Here is a 19,102-nt window from a genome sequence, read left to right on the forward strand (position 1 = left end):
CAGTCCAGTGACCTCTCAGCCTGAAACAAAGCTGGTTTTAATGACCTTCCGCTGACCCATAGTTCTCAATGAAATTATTGACCTTCTTTCCTGAAGATTAAGCTTATTCATTAGTCCCACTGTGCAACGTGATGCAGGGCTACCTGGGTCGAGAAATGCATAAGTATGCACTGTCGCATTCCTCCTTCCTGACCTTGACTTATACAGGCACTATTGAGAGTTTGCAGTTATCTTCACCGGCCACAGTAAGACCATCTGCCTAAACCAAGACTGGAGCCCTGTTTTCAGCTGCTTCCTTTATTTCTGCTTGCTCCTTTTCAATTTCCTTCCTTTTTTGGTGGATGTGCAACATTCTAGGATGGTTTAAACCGCATATGTTGTGGCTGAGTCACTTCCTACAGTTTTTGCTGATGTGTCCTTTACACAGACAACCAAATGTAATCCATTTTATTTTAGGAAAATGATTTTCTCACTACATCCCCTCTTATCCAACTGTGGACACATCTCCGAAGCAAATCCACCTCCACAGATCAAACAGCTCTTCACAGCAGGCACACTCTCTTTTCCTTTGTTCCTTTATCATTTTCCTTATCTGCAAATGTCATAGTGGTGGCAAAGATACTTCCTTTTATTCTTGGATGAGGCTGAGACTTGGACCTCCTTACATCTTTGCTCACTGTTGGAGTGTCTTCGATATCTCCAAAAACTGGATCTGTTGCAACCTGAACTTGCCCTTCAAGGAAATCCACCATATCCTTAAAGGTAGCTCTTTGATTGCGTTTTGCCTGGAACTTACAGGCTTCAGTTTTCCATATGTCCCTCAGCCAGTAGGACTACTTCCTTATGATGACTAGTAAAGTAGCAGGCATGTCAAGCTCATATATGTACTTGATATCTTCCATGGCTTTACAACATCAAAGAGGGCGTATGTCTGTAGAGCCTTTGTATTATTCAGTTTTACTGATGACCATGAAAGAGTCTCCAAATAAGCTGTAGCAATTTTATGCTTATTGCCAAAATGCTCCTGTAGTAAAGACTTAACCTTCCCAAATCCTCTGTCCGAGGCCATATGTAGGCAACTCCTTAAAAGTTCCCATGGCTCTCCTTTTGTATACTGTTCCAGATGATAAAGACAATCTCTGGGGTTTTTGTTTTTGCTTTCATTTAAAGTTGCTGACTTTAAATTCAATCGATGTCTTCTGCAGTGGTATTAATCGTGCCTCAACGGTGATGCCGACAATAGCGGCGGCAGTGGCAATTTTATGCATCCCAATACAACCGTCTGCCGAGCTCGAGCACCAAGCATGCACATCACAAGCCCAAAATCAACAGTAACCAGTGGACAAGTGGCAGTACTTCCAAACTGTGTTCAAACCAAATAAATACAGAGAAGGAATCCACAAAAGTAATCCTATGGTTCCTGATGGCTGTGACGTGCTGCTGTCAATGAGCAAGTTTGCACCACAGCAGCAATCAATGATATCACTGTGATTCTTGGCAAAAGACTCTACCAGTGTGTTCATAGGATGCTCTGCTCTAGGGCTAGAAGCCCTGGACCCCTTTGTGGCTAATCCTCAAACCGATGGACGTGGTTTGCTGTTAGCGGCCTGCACTCAGCATTTCCAACATGACTGCCATATTGCTTTCAGTGTTGCTCCAAACCAAAGAGGGGAAACTGTCCAATATTCCAACAATGTCCATTCAGTTCTATTTTCTGTTGACTAAAATGTAGCGACTACTATCCATAAAAAAGCCACTCGGAGGCTAAGTGGGCTTTTTACTGTGACACTTTTGAATTAATTCATAACCAAGTTCAGATGTGTTTTAAGCAGGTAACAATCAACAGAAAATATCAGAGCCCTACTCACCCACCGTGTATCCCGCCAAACCAAACAATGGTCGAAAACCCCCATGCATGCACTAACAGCTGTAGTGAAGGAACAGAACGCATGCAGCCTCCAGAACCCAGGACACCGCCGACGCCCACAGCCAAACCAACGAAAATAAACATGTCTTTGGCTTTTACAATTGGCATCATTGTCTGAAAAGGGTGGGCAAAATTATTGAGGATCCCTTCCACTCTGCACACAGCATCTTTTAGCTGCTCCAATTGGGAAAGTCAAGAGTATTAGAGCCAGCGCCACTACGTTAAGGAACAGCTTCTTCCCACAGGCAGCAAGAATGCTGAACGACCAAAGGAACTGCTCACACTAACCATCTGAGACTCCAATATTTCTTAAAGAATATTTATTTATTTATTTGTATATTTAAAGACTTAACCTGCATGTGTATTGTTTGTCTGTATGTGTGTTATGTCTGGCTGTGTGTCTGTGTGATTTGCCCTGAGGACTGGAGAATGCTACTTCGTCGGGTTGTACATTTGCAATCAGATGACAATACACTTGACTTGACTTGACAATTTGCCATCTAATGAAGAGAGCTCTTGGATGAGCATCAAGAAACCACAGAATCTGATATTAGCCAAGCTCGTGTTTTTGTACAAGTGTGTAAGGAAACCAGGTTGAGTGGAGAAAGGGGAAGTTTCATCAGTGTTTTCTGAACAATATGCCAGGAAGATTGAATGCAATTTGGAAAGGAAGGAAAATAGTTAAGTAATGTTTTCATTTTCAGCAATTTACTTTTTAATTTCTCAATAATGTAGTTACAGAATGATTTCTCCAACACAAAAATAACACTTACCATCACGCCACCATTGGATCTCTGGGTGAAATCGCTTTAGATTGGGGTGAACAATGACTGTGCAGCCCAAACTCATTGTCTCACCTTCCTTACCAAATGAGACGCTAAACTTTTCAATAATGTGGACATCAAACTTCACGCGAGAATCTCCAGGGAAAAAGTCATCTGATCAGAAAAATATATATATTTTAGTACCTTCCACTCCCTATCATGGTGTAACTATTGACTACTATTACTTACGACTTACTCATCTGTGTAATTCTTGCAAGTGATCCAATCAAATCAGCAAATATTTTGCTCCCTCTGCTCCAGTGAAAGTCTGCATACAGGTAACATCTGTTCGATGTGAACTATTTCATGTTATTTTATTTTCATACAGAATTTGACTCTTACTGTAGTAAGTAAGGTTTGGGAAAGCAACGGATGTGTTGTATAGTGTAGAAAAATTTAGCAAAAATCTGTCAAGACACATGTGGCACTGGTAAGAAGTCAAACTGGTGATCTATTTATCATGGGGAACAAAAGAACCTTACAATCAACATAAGGCAAAAAATGTTCTGAGGGTGCAGAGACCAGAAAAATATTGGATTTAAAAAAAAATGAAATCAAGTTTACTATGACTTCTTCAGTTCTCAATCTTAAGGCCAAAAATATGCCCCATTAAAAACCTGCTGGAGTTGTTTTGCTGAGGATTATCAACAACCCCCAACCCCCTCCCCCCCCATCAATTCTCACCTTTTCTCTCTCCTGACCTCTTATCATATCCAATTAACACCTTTTGTCTATTGGATATACTCTTCCCTCTCCCATTCATCCCTTTTCCCCAGCTTTTTAATGCAGATACATGCCAGCTTTTCACTCATATGTTGAGGAGGGGCTCAGGCGTGAATCGTTGGTAATGTATCTCTACTATGGATGCTGTGAGACTGCTGCATTCCTCCAGCATTTCTATATTTTTATATTCAATATATTTACAGTTTAGATTTATTCCTTCTGTGCTTTTGATAGTCAGGTTTAAGGACCCACATGTATGACTTATGGACCATAAAAGGTTAGTTAGGGGAGAATAACAGTGAATAATGAGACTTTAATTGTGCTCTTTGTATCATCCTTTTGGTCATAAATTGCGCTATCCTTTTAAGTAACTGAGGTCTGGGGCAGATCAGCCATTAACAGAGTGAATGACAGGGTGGGTTTGAGGGGGCAGGTGGACTACTCTTGGTCTTATTTCTTTGTATTCAAAGGAATCAAATGCCAATGCCCATGGATTGGGTCAAAGTGGACCCAGCTGATGTGTTTGGGTGCCCACAGTCACACTTAACCTTTTGTGGCTTAATATCCTGCCAGTGTAGTGGAACAACCTGTGTCTGGAGAGTAAGCAATGGACTGGTATAACTAGTGTCAGACTGCCCTGATAATCTTCCTACAGTTTTTTTTAAGTTTGGAAATATGACCAAGATTGAGAAATTATAAATTAATTTAAAAATCAATTTCAGTATAATTAATTAATATATTATTTAATACACATTTATGCATGTATGTCTGTTTGTTTGTTTGTCTGTTCTCCATGCAAATTAATATGAAGCACTCTAGAAATGTCCAAGGAGGTTCAGAAGGGGTAACATTTGATCCCATTGAATTTAATCTTTAAGGTCATATGAAGTTCAAAAGTTTTTAAAAAATTGAACTTACACCAGGGACACCTCAATTAGTTGACTACTCTGCATGAATGAGCATTCAGAATAAAAGCAAATAGCCAATCTCAGTTCCATATAGGCCCAAAAGAGCGAAGCAACATCGGCAGAAGCTCTTCACAAGCTCATAGAGTTAGACAAAGGAGAAAGCAAAGGACAGCAGAGGAATATCAGTCTCATCTCACTGTCGATGCTTCCAGACAGGCAAGGAGCAGGCAGCAGGAAACAGAAGAGCAGCGATATGCCCGTCTCAGTGCTCAGGCCTCCAGACGAATAAAGAGCAGGCAGCAAGAGATTGAGGAACAATGCCAAGCCCACCTCAGTGCTGATCCTGTCAGGCCTTCCATGAACAGACAATAAGAGTCTAAAATTCCCATGAAGTTTTTTGGGTATTTTGTTTCAACCATGTAGTCACTAACTGAGTACTTAATTACCCAGGCAATGCTGGCTATCCTGCTAATTAATTATAAAAATGTGAACATGAAACACTTATCTTTTCTTACAATGTTAATGAAGTTTGGCAATACTCTTCAAATGAAGAAGGCTGAATTTTGTGTGCTAATTATGACTGCCGTAAATGTCCAGGTATGACATTTCTGGCTCCTGAGCTCAGTGCAATTAGATATTACACCTGGATTCAGTGGTAAATTCATAGATAAAATGGGATGCCAGCAAGCTTGGACTCTGCATTGTACAGAAGTTCAGAACCCATAGACCTAATGGTCAATTTTCCCAGGCACTATCAGGCGCTATAAGTTCAGTCCATTTAACATACTTGGCTCTTTGAAATGCTGACCCAGCATCATTTCATTTTACCTCATGTATGTTATTCATGTTTTCTTTACATCTGGAAAATGCATTGTTATGATTAAATGTGCCTTCCGCATCCCTGATTCTTTGTCCTTGAATTTATCAAGCCAAACCATGTTCGCTTATTTTCAGCGGAGCTGCTGTTTTATTAGGTTGAGCATTTATTTGTCATTCTCTGGCCTCTTGCTGCTGCTATATTCTATCTGCCTGGTTAATTTATTAAATCAGAAGTAATTATAAACTGGCTAAAGTTTATTTTATTTTAAGAAGTGTTGATAAAGAAGGAAGTTCCATTGTGCAGGCCACAAAGTTAATTTAAAAAAGGAAAGAAGATATATCAAGAAGTATTAAACAGAGTAAAGTTAAGTTTCTGGTTTGAATGCTATATAGAGTGAAGTCATTCTGCATTCAATTGATGGGAGTGAAAATTGTTCTATTCATATTAAAGCTGACTCTACTGATAAAAAAAAATGATACTTACAGGAAGGTGGTGCAAATCTTGCAGTATGGAATGAGAAGTCATCAAGCTCAGCCTTGAATCCTGATAAAAAGGGAAACAGAATGTTGGTGTATGTTGGTGTAGTCCACCAAAAATAAGGCAAGTCACCAAACCAGGTAATGTTAAAAAATATTCTCATGGACATACTCTTCACCACAATTGATGCAAAAGCTGACAGTTCCCCCTTGGCATTCATGGCTGAAGCATGATATTGGGCAGTGTCATCAAAGTTACAACTGAAATGGAACCAGATGGCAAAATTAGACACAAAACAAACCAAAAACTAGAGGATTTGTTAAAATTATCTCGACAATTAACGTTTTCAACTGTCGAAGTTCTTCCCTTTTTTTGCACTCTTGAAGACATGAGCTCATTGTTGGGACAGTCTTTCATTGATTTTATATCACCTGAAATCTTAATATGATGCTCTCCTTGTGCTTCAGTTGATACAATAAATTCACTGCCTGCCTTCAGTTTACTTGTTGCTCTTGGCTGATGTAGCTGTGGAAATGTTAGGGACATCTCAACTTAACTTAGCATTTCATGATCATCTTCCACTTGGTATACCAGAGCTTTCCAATTGCAACAACACCTGCCTTATTCTCATGGGTGTTAGGTTTTAGATATTTGATTTAAATTCATTTATCTTTGTACTTCTTATCTGGGCTTATTCACAGAGAACTCTCTGTGATGACTGGATAGGTTCTGCTTGTCACAGAACATTTTTGAGTGCATCAGAAACTGACAAGAGAACATTTGAAATGGCAAAATAGTCAATCCCCCTGGATAAAATTATTGTCTGCATTGCACATAAAAATAAGGAACTAAAATGTGTTATAAAATTGGATGAGAAAATAAAATTAAGAACTGTGCTTGGAGTAGCTTTGGATCAGTTTAGAATGCTCTTTTCCCCACTGAGATCCCAGTACATAATCTACCTAACATGGTGTTGAGGGAGAGATGTCAGTGGTGCTGTCTTTCAGATAAAACATTACATTTAGGCTCTTGAGGCATTTTCACCACTAATCAAAGTTTGAAGAACAGAGCTTGTCCTGGTGTCACCAAAAAGAAATTAATTCCCTCAATCAACATTATTAAAGAGGATTATTTTCTCATATGTATCACTGCAGAACTTGTTTTGTGCCAATTTGATTTTGTGTTCCTTTCATCATGGCAAAGCATATATTCTAAAGGTTCTTCAAAAAGTTCTAAACACAAATTCATTGTGCAGTAGACACAATAATACAGCATATTTAAAAGAGATCAAATATGTTAATGATAGATGGTAAAGAGAATGAGTAAAGTTGAAAATAAAGTAACCTTTTAGAGCTTTTTGTATAATTTTATAGGTGAATGAGCATTTCTGAATAAAGCAGGTATAACTGGACAAACTGGAGAGTCTATAGTTTTGATGTAGTATATAGTCATTCATTTTTGGATGGTGCTAGCTTAGCAGTTCAAATAAAATTGAATGACCTAGCAAAAAGACACAAACTTTAATATTGGAAATGCTGCAAATATTACTTTTACAACATGAAAAATAATACTCGGGACCTGCTTCACAATTTTCAATCATGATTTTCCAGCCACCAGACAGTCACCAAACACTGAAGAATTCCCACTGAATTATACTGTTATATTTAGATCTTTGATGAACCTCTTCTTCCTGGTGCATTTAGTTAAGACGTCCATTTCAAAAATCTTAACACACTGCATTTGATCTTATAAAATATTGTTTCACTACTCAGAGTGATGCATGGATAACTTTTCATGCAGTTGTTATTCATGAGATCCTATGGCTTGATGTCTGAGAGCAACAAAGTAGAAAGAAGATCTACCTCACCAAAAAGTACCCAGTAAAACAATATAATATCAATAAATTGTAACAAAAGTACAATTCTACACCTGTAAATAATTGTATGTTTCACTGTTTGCTGAGCGGTGTTCGACAAGTCTGACTCTTCAGGCTTCAGTTATTAGAGTGTGTAATACAGTTGAAGGACGAGTGCCTGAATCACATTGCAGTTGCGTTCCTGATTCACTGAAAGAACTGAATTTTTTCATCTGCTAACTCAAGCAAATTGATCTTAGATGGAAGAAAAAAAACTCACTTGTTAATTTCCAAGGAATGAACGCCATATTTACTGTCAATCACGTATTTCCCAGGTTCTGTGTAGATATTGATGGGCACGTTGTTTTTGTACCTGAACAGTAAAAGAAAGCATGATGTTAAACATTTAAACATTGGGTTTTTTTTCTCCTCCTTAGCAGTGAAGGTTATCAGTCTAAAACATAACAAATATGCACAGAATGCCTAAATTGCAATCTATAGACAGAAAGCAAAAATCTATAAGTTAGCTTAACATCAGTCATAGGGATAATATTAAAAGCTATTATTAAAGATATTTTTGAAAATAATCTAGTAAATACTTGAGGTAATATAGCAGTCAATAGTGTTTTTGAAAGGGATATCATATTTGACCAATGTATTAGAGTTCTTAAGGAAGTAACTACATGGTGGATAATAGATAACTACACTTAGATTTCCAGAAGGTCTTTGAGAAGATGTTGTATCAAAGTTAATTGATGAAAATAAAGGCTCATTGTGCTGAAGATACAGATAGGAAATTACCTGGCTAACATGAAACTGAAGCTAGACACAACTGCATGTTTCACTGAATGCTGAGTAGTGTATGACAGGCCTGACTCTTCTGGCCTCAGTTATTTCAGATTATGTTAATAACATGAATGGACGTATCCAAGGTAGGGCTAAACTTGCTGATGACACAAACACATGGAGAGAAGTAAATGGTGACGAGGAGAGAAAGAGGCTGCAAGGACCATGCATATGTTAAGGAAAAGAGCAAAGCATGTATAATATGGAAAAATGGGAAATTCCCCATTTGGCAGAAAAAAAATAAAAACACATTATTTAAGTAGTGAGAGACAGCAAAGCTCAGCAATTCAGTATGATCATGGTGTCCAAGTGCATGATTTGTGAAAAGCTCATCAGCAGATATGGTAATTAACTAGGAAATATAACAAAATTATATCATTTATTATGAATTGAACTGAAGATGTAAGGTTATACTTTAGTTATATAGGTCACTGGTGACACCACATGAAGAGTACTGTGTTCAATGTTCATGTTCTTATTAATAGTAAGGCATGAATGCATTTGAAGTGATTCAGGTAAGGTCAACTAGACTAATACCTGGAATGAGCGAGTTGTTATGAAGAAAGATTGGATAAGTTAGGCTTGTAACATCTAGAGCAAACAAATAATTGCTGGAAAAACTCAGACAGCAATCATGGCTAGTCAACATTTCAAATCTACACCCTTTATCAAGTCAAGAGGGAAGGGGGTGATATTACTTAATATAAAGGGGGTAAAAGATGAGAGGGTGCAGAGAGGTAAGAAGACAAAAGGTGTGACAGCTGGAGAGACTGGTAATAGGAGAAACCATTAGGAAGGGAGGGGTAAAGAAAAGAGAGAGTGAAATCTTTTCAGGAATAGATGGAAACACTGGAATCAAAAGCGTTTGAGGGGTGGGGTTTACTTAAAATTAGAAAAATCAATATTCTTGCCTTCAGGTTTAAGATTGTAGAGGAGGAATATGATGACCTGTTTATAAAGTTTACATTGAGCTTTGCCATGAAAATGGATGAAGCTATGGTCAAGGTAATAGGGAGAATCCTGGGAATTACAGCCTGGTGAGTCTTAGGTCAGTGGTGTGCAAACTGTTGGAGAGGATTCTTAAGGATAAGATTTATTGGCATTTGGAGAAGTACAGTCTACTCAGGGATAGTCAGCATGGCTTTGTGAAGGGAAGGTCGTGCCTCATGAGTTTAATTGAGTTTTGTGAGGAGGTAACAAAGGAAATTGATGAGGGTAGAGTGGGGGTAGATGTAGTCTATATAGATTTTAGTAAGGCATTTGACAAGGTCCCCCATGAGAGATTTATTCAGAAAGTCTTGAGGCATGACTGTGTGGATGAAAAAAAATTGGCTTGCAGGTAGAAAGAGAGTAGCAGTGGAAGGAAAGTATTCTGCCTGGAGATCAGTGACTAGTGGAGTTCCGCAAGGGTCTGTTCTGGGACCCTTACACTTTTTGATCTTTATAAATAACCTGGATGAAGAAGCAGAAGGATGGGTTAGTAAGTTTGAGATAATATGAAGGTTGGAGGAGTTGTGGATGGTGCTGATGGTTGCCGTAGGTTAAAAAAGGATATAGACAGGAGGCAGAGTTGGGCAGAAAACTGGCAGATGGAGTTCAATCCAGATAAGTGTAAGGTGATGCATTTTGGAAGGATAAACCAGAAGGCTGAGTATAGGGTTAATGGTCGATTACTTACGAGTGTGTATGAACAGAGGGACCTTGGGATCCAAATCAACTCTCAAGGCTGCTGTGCAGGTTGATAAGATAGTTAAGAAGGCCTGTAGATGTTGGGCTTCATTAATAGGAGGATTGAGTTGAGGAGTCAAGAGGTCATGTTGCAAGTTTACTAATCTCTGGTGAGACCACACTTGGAGTCTTGTGTCCAGTTCTGGTTACTTTATTATAGGAAGGATGTGGAAGCAATGGCGTGGGTGCAGAGCAGATTTACCAGGATGTTGCCTGGATTGAAAACAAGTATTATAATGCAAGGTTATCAGTGCTGGGACTTTTATCTTTGGAGCATAGAAGGATGAGAAGAGACTTAATAGAGGTACACAAGATTATGAGAAGCATAGATAAGGTGGACAGCCAGCACCTTTTTCCCAGGGCAGGACAGCAAACCCCAGAGGACATATGTACAAAGTGAAGAGAGGTAAGTTTAGGGAAGACATCAGTGGTAAGTTTTTTTATTTTACCCAAAGTTGTGGGTGCCTGGAATGGGTTGCAGGGTAGGGAGGGTTTAGTATTTTTAAGGGATATATGGGCCCAGCATAACATTGAGGGCTGAAGAGCCTGTGCTGTATTGTTCTATGTTCAAACAAGCTGTTATCGAAGTGGGCAAAGTGGACACTCAATCTGCATTTGGTCTCACCAACATAGAGGAGGCCACATCAGGTACACTGAATGCAGTAGATTAGGTGAATGATGTACATGTAAAGCTCTGTCCTATCTGTTTGTGGCCTTGGATGGAGGTGAGAGAGAAGGTACTCTAATCACCTCCGGGCTCTTCCCCAGTTTCTTTCCCCCTTTTAGTCTTGATAAAGGGTCCAGAACAGAAACATTGACTGACCATTTCTACCCATGGATGCTGCCTGACCTCTGAGAATGGAAGGTTGAGGTTCGAATCAGATCGGTTGTAATCTGATTGAATGGTGAATTAGACCCAAGGAGTTTCTACTACATTTGTTCATTATGTATAATAAATTAAATAACATTTAAATTCCTCAAAGTAGAACAAATAAAGATTTCTTCAACTTAATGTGATATGGGAAGCTATATTTAATGTCAGCCAATCTGTAGTTTAGCAAATCTGTCTCTGAACCAGAAGTGGGGGGTTCAAGGGCCACTCCAAAATCTCAACCACTATAATCTTGGCTTATGATCCAATTCAACACTGAGGGAGTGTTGCCCCTCAGCAGATGTTATCCCTTAGATGAAGTGTTAAAACCAATATCTTCTCCTCTCTCAGGTTGAAATAAAAGCTACCTTGACACATTTTAAAATGGGAACCAAATTTATCTCCTGTGTCCTGGCCGACATTTATCCTTCAATCAACATCACTGGAATAGATTATCTGGTGATTATTGCATTGCTGTTTGTGAGAAACGGCTGCATTCACATTTGGCTACATTATACTTCAGGAGTACTTTGTTGACTTCAAGGAGCTTTGTGGTGTATTGAATTTTATAGAAAGGATCAAATACTTTTTTAAAGTTTTTTTGTTGGGAACCTTCTTGATTTTGATAAGTTGACTGCTCTCTGGGAATAGGAGGTGGTGGTTTGCAGCCAATAGGTAATCTTCAGAAACCTGTTCATGCAATAAGCTTCAATTTACCTCAGCATGGCCAGGTTAGTCTCCCTTTGGAAGAACCTGAAATTTATTAAAAGAACCAACCAAAATAAATGAAATATTGCTTCAGCAGCAAATCATCGCCAATAGGTCTCCATTCATATGGGAACATTGAAAGAAATTTAAAAGTTACATGGTCAATATATAACTATATAGGGGCGGCACAGTTAGTGTAACAGTGCAATACTGTTACAGAGCCAGCAAATGGGATCAGGGTTTGAATCCCATGCTGTCTGCAATGAGTTTGCATGTTCTTCCTGTATCTGCGTGGGTTATCCCTGGGGGCTCTGGTTTCCTCCCACCATTCAACACATACTGGGGGGGGGGGTGTAACTGGGCAGCACAGGCTCTTGGGCTGAAAGGGTGTGTTACCGTGCTGTATGTCTAAATTTGACATTTAAAGTTTTTTAATTTAAATATCTGAAGGGCATAAAAGAGGGTTAACTTGCAAAGAAGCATCAATAGCCAAATTTAGTGTCCTGCCAACACACCAAGCTCACAAATCAAAGCTTCTGTTTGATCATTCCTGTGATATCAAATACTTTGTATCTCAGTCGCTGTCCCAAACTGCTGAAGCTGAGTTATGAGTAAGCTCACTCATTATCCTCAAGGATATTGCACAGCAAAATAAAATAACATTCACTCATTATCTGGTGCAATACTTCTGAGGACCTAAAACTAACACCTGAGGGCAAAAGAAATAAACCAAAAAATCTAAGAACCAATCAACATGTTAATGTTATTGTAAATTCATGAATGAAGTGGCTCAATAGAAAAATAGTTTTGGAACCAATGCTTAGGCAATACCTACAATGCAAAATTAAAGGATCTCTTTTCACTAAAGTCCTACTCAGACACAGGTTAATGCAGCAATGTGCTAAACTTGGAATACAATACATTTGAGCCGCATTTTCTAAGGAGAACTCAGGCAGTTATTAACCACATGAAATTACAGAAACATACAACGAAGAAGGAGGTACTGAAACACTTTCTATTGTACCCGCTCTCTGAAAGAGCTAACCAATTAGCTCAAATTCCCTTATTTTTTCTTTCTGAGAGCCATATAAACTCTTGCATTTAAGTGGAGATCCAATTTCCTTTTGAAAGTTGCAAATGAATCTGCTTTCATTGCCTTTTCAAAGAATGAGAACGTAATAACTTACCGTCTAGACAAAAAAACTCACCTAACTTATTTTGCCGATTATTTTGCACAATTGGCTGTTCCGTTTTTTTTTACATCTATTCTACTTTAATAGTTCTTTAAAAGAACCTTCATTTATATATTTTATTTTTTTGAATTAGGACGGCTATCATGCAACTAAAATAAAACCTAAGCTTAGTAAACAAATAACATGTAAAATCCAATGAATGTCATAGAGATGTTTACCATGTGACTCGGGGTTCAGGCCATCCTGAGACAGTGCAATGCAGTTTCACATTCTGCTTTTCCCAGACAGTGTGGGATCTAGGCTTGATTATAAACTCAGGCAAGCGAAGCATGCTATCCTCGTTCAGTCTTTTGTGAAATTCTTGAGTCTCATGAATCTGACATGAAATACATTAAAACATGAGGTTTATCAGTGCAAAATATTTCAGCTTTATTAACAATAACATTTAAATGTTGTATCTCTTATTTTTCAGATTAACTGAAAGCCATGCAAAAAATTGCAAAGGAATATATTAGGATATGTATTTCAGCATGTATTTCTTTCTGTAAAAGTATTCAGCAAACAATTACTGTCTGTTTATAAAGCATAAGATGTCAGGATGCAGGACAGTGGAATTTTAATTTACAGCGTTTGCTGGTTCTTTGGGAAAATGCGCTTACATTTTGTTAGGTACACCTAGCTGGTCAACTAAAGCAGGCTTTCAGATACTTGTAGAATATTGTGAAGTCTCCAATTTCAGAAGGTCTCATTAAAATGGCCAATCTCATCTCTCAAGTTTTGCAACTAACATAAGTGTTGGAGGAAGTCAGCAGGTCACACAGCATCTATGGAAAGCAGTAGGGGCAGTTGAGGTTTCAGACCTGAGTTCTACGGATATGCCGAAGATCAAGCAATTTTCCAAATGAAAGGTGGGCCGGTGGTGGGGGGGCGGGGGGGTGGAGAGAAAGGAAAGGGGGGGGAAAGAGTACAAGCTTACAAGTGATAGGTGAATACTGGTGGGAGGGGGAAGGAAAGGAAAGGAGCTAGGAGCTCAAGCACAAAGGAAGTATCAACAATCTCTGTCCATTATATTGTATCCAGGGGCAGGAACGAGCCAAATCTTAAAAAGTTCATATGGGATCTTAATGGGGATGGGCAAAATTTCTCTCCTCTTGCTACTTGCGCTAGGGGATACTTTTAAGCCTGGCATTATTTCCATTGTTAATAATATTTATATGCCATTGCCTGCCACCCACAGCATTCACAACATACCTCGTCCACTTTTGGATCAGTACCTTGATCCAACCTTGCATCTGACAAACTGGATGCATCAACCAGTTTCAAAATTTAAAAAGATTGTCCTTAGGACAACTTTATCCTCTTGAATCTGCACATAATACTTTATCCTTTGTCACTTTGTGCTGTTTATCAACAATCCTTCTGTTCTTCCTGACCTATTAACAATATTCAGCTCCCCCTTCAATAATAGTTCAAACACCTTCTCTTTTGGCTCTAACTCGTCACAATGCCAGATCCATTCTAATTAGAAGTCTGCCCAACAAGGAAAATATCTGGTGTCTGGATCTGGATGAATATGGCTTTTTATATTCACCTTTTTATTCAGTGAAATGCGGTCAGCAGACTCACGGATGGCTACTTTTCTTGTCTTATGCACTGCTGTCCTCTCAACGTTGTGTTCTTCAATAGCTTCCTTTTGCACAAGGTGAAACTCACCACCAATATATCCTTCTGACTGCTTGAATTTTTCATCTTTTTTTTCAGTAATTCCACTGCTGTACATGTGGCTAAACAAAGAGGCACATAAATAAAATCTTTAATTTGCATTTTTTTTTATTGACACATTTGTATGCCATCTGACACACACTCTTCAGTAATGACAGACAGACTTCATAATCGCTTTACTTTGCTCATTGATCCTTATCTATTTGTTCCTCTTAACGTTTGGTGCCTTGAAATTGAAACCTTGGAACTTCACAGCACATTGGGAATCCATCAGCTTATTATATTATTGTATGCTCACTGACTTGCTCTATTCACATACTAATTTTTTTTCCTCTGGATCAAGTATTATTATTTTATTGTTTAGCTTAAGCCTTGCCAGGCAGTGTTGCATCTACAATTTAAAACGATTAAGGGTGAGAATTGGAGATGTGAAGATAATTCATATGATTATAGGGCTGGAGAAGATTACAGATTTCAGGAAGATTTAGGCCATGGATATACGTGAGAAAAAGATGAGAACATTTTAAGTCAACACACTGCTTAACTTGAAAACAGTAAAGACCACAGCTCAGTCACTTTTACACTTGAAGGAGTGTATAACACAATATGAATCTTTGTCTGGATATAAAGTTAACTGGGAAAAAAGTGAAATTTTACCGATAGGTGAAGGAGATTATTCAATTTATAAGAATATTATTAATTTGAAGTGGACTGATCGAATTAAATATTTGGGTATAAATGTGGATGTTGATTATCAATATTTATATTAATTAAATTATGTACCGTTTGTGATATAGAGAATTTAGGTTAAAAAGGCTTAAGTTAAAATGTGATGATTAATCATAAACAGGGAAGCCAGAATGGACAGAGAGTTTACTAGCAGTCAAGGACAGAAGGAGCTGCTGAATATGTTTTTTTAAACCTATCTTTTCATGGTCATAGTGAGAGACATGCAGGAGACAAAGGATTGATAAGAAGGGTGAGAAACAGAATTTAGTGTATGTAGAGTTCACAGCGTACGTAACGAACGTGATAATTAAAAATGCAGTTATACTTAGAATGCTTTTGTAATACTAACCAATTAAAACAGTATTAATAAGAAGGGGAAGGGCAAACAATAAGGGTATAAAAATCAATGCACTGTATGTATCGGGGCTTAACTGGTGAGAAACCAGTTGAGTCCAACTCTGCAGACTTGTAAATAAAGCTTGTCGTGTCATCAGTTTTAAAGAGACTCATGTGTGAGAAGTTTTATTTCTGACAAATGGGGGCTCGTCCGGGATCTACACTCCGGCCGTGAGGGGAGGCGAGAAGAGGGACATCGGAGGCGGTGCACCCCGCTGAGTTCAGCGGCTCCTAGTCCCTTGCTCGTCGCTTCGGGCGGCTTGAGCGAGTGGTATCCGGACAAGGTGACACGACAAGACGGAGAGGAGAAGGGTGACGGTTCAATCCCCGGGAAGACACCGGTAAGTGACGACTTACGATTGTGGTGTGGGGATTGGGTAACAGGTGTAACGGGATACACCTGTTTGGATAAAACCTAACGGAATAGATTAAGTATAGATCTTTTGTCGTTGTGTGAGAACCCTGTCGCGGGACTCTAGGATAGACCCCAGGGAAACCTCGGCGGTAACCGAAGGAGGGACAGCACCTCCGACGAAGTGCCGAGAAGAGAGGGGTCAACCCCAGGAAAACCTCAGCGGTAACCAAAGGAGGGACAGTACCTCCAACGAGGCGTCTGAGAAGAAGGGAGTAGGGTCCAGAACGAGAGGGTCCTCAGCAACGATAAACAGATCTAGGTGGGAAAATGGGAGGATCAAAATCTAAGGGCTCGTCTGAAAATTCAGGACAATTCCTGGGAGTACCCCTTGACAGCCCTTTGGGGAGAATGTTTGAAAATTGGGATAGTAAAAGATATCGGGACAAAAACAAGAAAAAGATGGTCCAATATTGTCTCCTTTGGTCAAAACAACCTATTAAAGGTTCCTCGGTCTGGTGGCCGAAATTTGGATCTGATGAGGATTGGGTTAGACAAGCATTAAACATATATGTAAATTCGAGACCAAAGGTGAATCAAGAAGAGTCAGCATATGCATTTTGTTGGGTTCCCTGGCCAGGATCCTTAACAGAATGTTTTAAATTGAGGGTAGCGGGAGAAAAGAAATGGGAACCTCTGGACAACCTTCCCCCTCCTTATATTCCCCCGGTGCCTACTGCGCCCGAGGAAAGCTTATTACCGGAGGGGAAAGGTGATGAATCTGATTGCCCCGAAGGGGGCCGGGAAAAAAAGGATGAATTAAGGGAGTCGGACCCTAAACTTCCACCGGTAAACCGACCCTGGACAAGATCCCAGACTGGTCCAGGACCATCAAAGTTTTCAATAAGCCTAAATCCCCTGAGAGAAGTTCCTATGGGAGGACCGGGAGGGGGAACGGGATATGTGAATGTTCCCCTAACTAGTACAGAGGTGCGGGGATTTAAGAAAGAAATGAAAAAGTTATTAGAAGATCCTATAGGACTGGCTGAACAGCTTGACCAATTCCTGGGACCAAACACATATACGTGGGAAGAGATGCAGGCAATAATGGGAACATTATTCTCACCCCAGGAGAGGCAGATGATTCGACGGGCTGCCCTCCTCATGTGGGAATATGAACAACCTGGGGACCCTAGACCCCATGAACAAAAATATCCCTTAAATGAACCCAGGTGGGACAAACGAACACCCGAGGGATTGGCAAGTATGAGACAATATAGAGAGTGGACAATTAAAGGGATACGGGAGGTTGTGCCAAAGGGTCACAATTTTACCAAGGCATTTGGGAACCACCAGGGGAAAGACGAGTCCCCTACTGATTTTTTGGAGAGGGTGAGAAAGAATGTCCAACAGTATGCTGGCGTGGACCCTAGTACACCAATGGGTGAACAGCTTATTCGAATTGAATTTGTTTCCAAATCATGGCAGGACATTAGAAAGAAACTAGAAAAGGAGGAGGACTGGAGCGAAAAACCCCTAAGTGACCTGTTAAAAAAGGCACAAAAAGTATATGTGCAGAGAGAAGAAGAAGATCAAAAGAGGGCGACAAAGGTTATGGTACAGACTATCCGACAGATGAATGCTGAATCCAGAGGGGAAAGAAAACAAAACCTTCCTCTAAACAATCCAAAATATCCAAGAGAGGGAAGACCCCGGAGATTTGTTAAATGCTATTACTGCAATGAGGAAGGACACTTTAAGAGGGAATGCCCCCGATACAAGAGGGAATTGCGTGCCCTCGAACTTATGGAAGAAGATTAGGGGTGTCAGGGGTTCCAAATGTTAGGGACCAAATATAAGAGGGAACCCCTGGTAAAACTAAAAATTGGTCCCAAGGGAGAAGAGGTGGTGTTTATGGTGGACACAGGAGCGGAACGAAGTAGTGTAATAACTGTGCCAATCGGAACTGAGCCTATAAAAAGTAATTTGACAATTTCTGGGATAGAAGGAGCTCCCAGAATGGTATCAATAATTCCCCAAGTAACAGTGAAACTGGAAGAAAGAGAAGGGGTACAAGACCTCTTGTTATTACCTTCGGCTGGATTTAACCTCCTAGGAAGGGACTTACAGGCTCTCCTAGGTTTGGGTGCTCTCCCTGTGGACGGAGAAGTGCGAGTCCACCTCTGCGCTTTAAAGGAAGAGGATGAACGGCAGATTGACGAGAGAGTCTGGTATAAGGAGGGAAATCGAGGAGGTCTGGACATCCCACCTTTACATGTCACATTAATACCAGGTCATCAGCCGGTAAGGAAACGTCAGTATCCTATTTCTTTGGAAGGGAGAAAAGGGCTACAGCCGGTAATTGAGACTTTAATACGAGACGGACTATTAGAAGAATGCATGTCACCTTATAACACCCCTATACTCCCAGTGAAAAAGTCAGATGGATCCTATCGCCTAGTTCAGGATCTAAGAAGTTTGAATGCTATTGTTCAGACCCGCCACCCAGTGGTGCCTAATCCCTATACTATTATGAGTCGGATTCCCCCAGACCATGAGTGGTTTAGTGTTATCGACTTGAAGGATGCCTTCTGGACGTGTCCATTAGAAGAGGAAAGTAGAGATATGTTTGTGTTTGAATGGGAAAATCCATGGACAGGTAGACGGAGACAGTTTCGGTGGACTGTATTGCCCCAAGGGTTCACTGAATCTCCAAACCTGTTTGGACAAATGCTAGAACAAATCCTGGTGGACTATCCACAATCTGATGATTCCCAACTAATGCAGTATGTGGACGATTTACTATTATCAGGACCCAAGGAACAAGAAATGAGGGGAGATACCATTAGACTCTTGAATTATCTGGGGAAAAAGGGTCTACGGGTGTCCAGGAACAAGTTACAGTTTGTTGAGAGAACTGTGATATATCTGGGACACCAGATAAGTAAAGGACAGAAACGGATTACCCCTGAACGGATTGCGGGAATCACTAGAATGCCGTTACCCCGTAATAAGAAGGAAAT

General features: G+C 39.8%; 1 protein-coding gene across 6 annotated transcripts in view; it reads right to left on the reverse strand.

Annotated features, from left to right (window-relative positions):
- myom1b (myomesin 1b) overlaps positions 1 to 19,102 on the reverse strand; it is a 196,277-nt gene that overhangs the window by 88,811 nt on the left and 88,364 nt on the right. For all 6 annotated transcript variants that reach the window (XM_069921754.1, XM_069921752.1, XM_069921753.1 and 3 more), the window contains 6 exons: positions 14,472 to 14,664; positions 13,099 to 13,256; positions 7,815 to 7,907; positions 5,851 to 5,939; positions 5,686 to 5,745; positions 2,701 to 2,865 (listed from right to left, as the gene is read on the reverse strand). In XM_069921754.1, coding sequence (XP_069777855.1) covers positions 2,701 to 2,865; positions 5,686 to 5,745; positions 5,851 to 5,939; positions 7,815 to 7,907; positions 13,099 to 13,256; positions 14,472 to 14,664 — 758 coding nt within the window. The remainder of the gene's footprint in view (positions 1 to 2,700; positions 2,866 to 5,685; positions 5,746 to 5,850; positions 5,940 to 7,814; positions 7,908 to 13,098; positions 13,257 to 14,471; positions 14,665 to 19,102) is intronic.

This window comes from Narcine bancroftii, chromosome 2 (genome assembly GCF_036971445.1).
Source record: "Narcine bancroftii isolate sNarBan1 chromosome 2, sNarBan1.hap1, whole genome shotgun sequence".
Lineage (NCBI taxonomy): Eukaryota > Metazoa > Chordata > Chondrichthyes > Torpediniformes > Narcinidae > Narcine > Narcine bancroftii.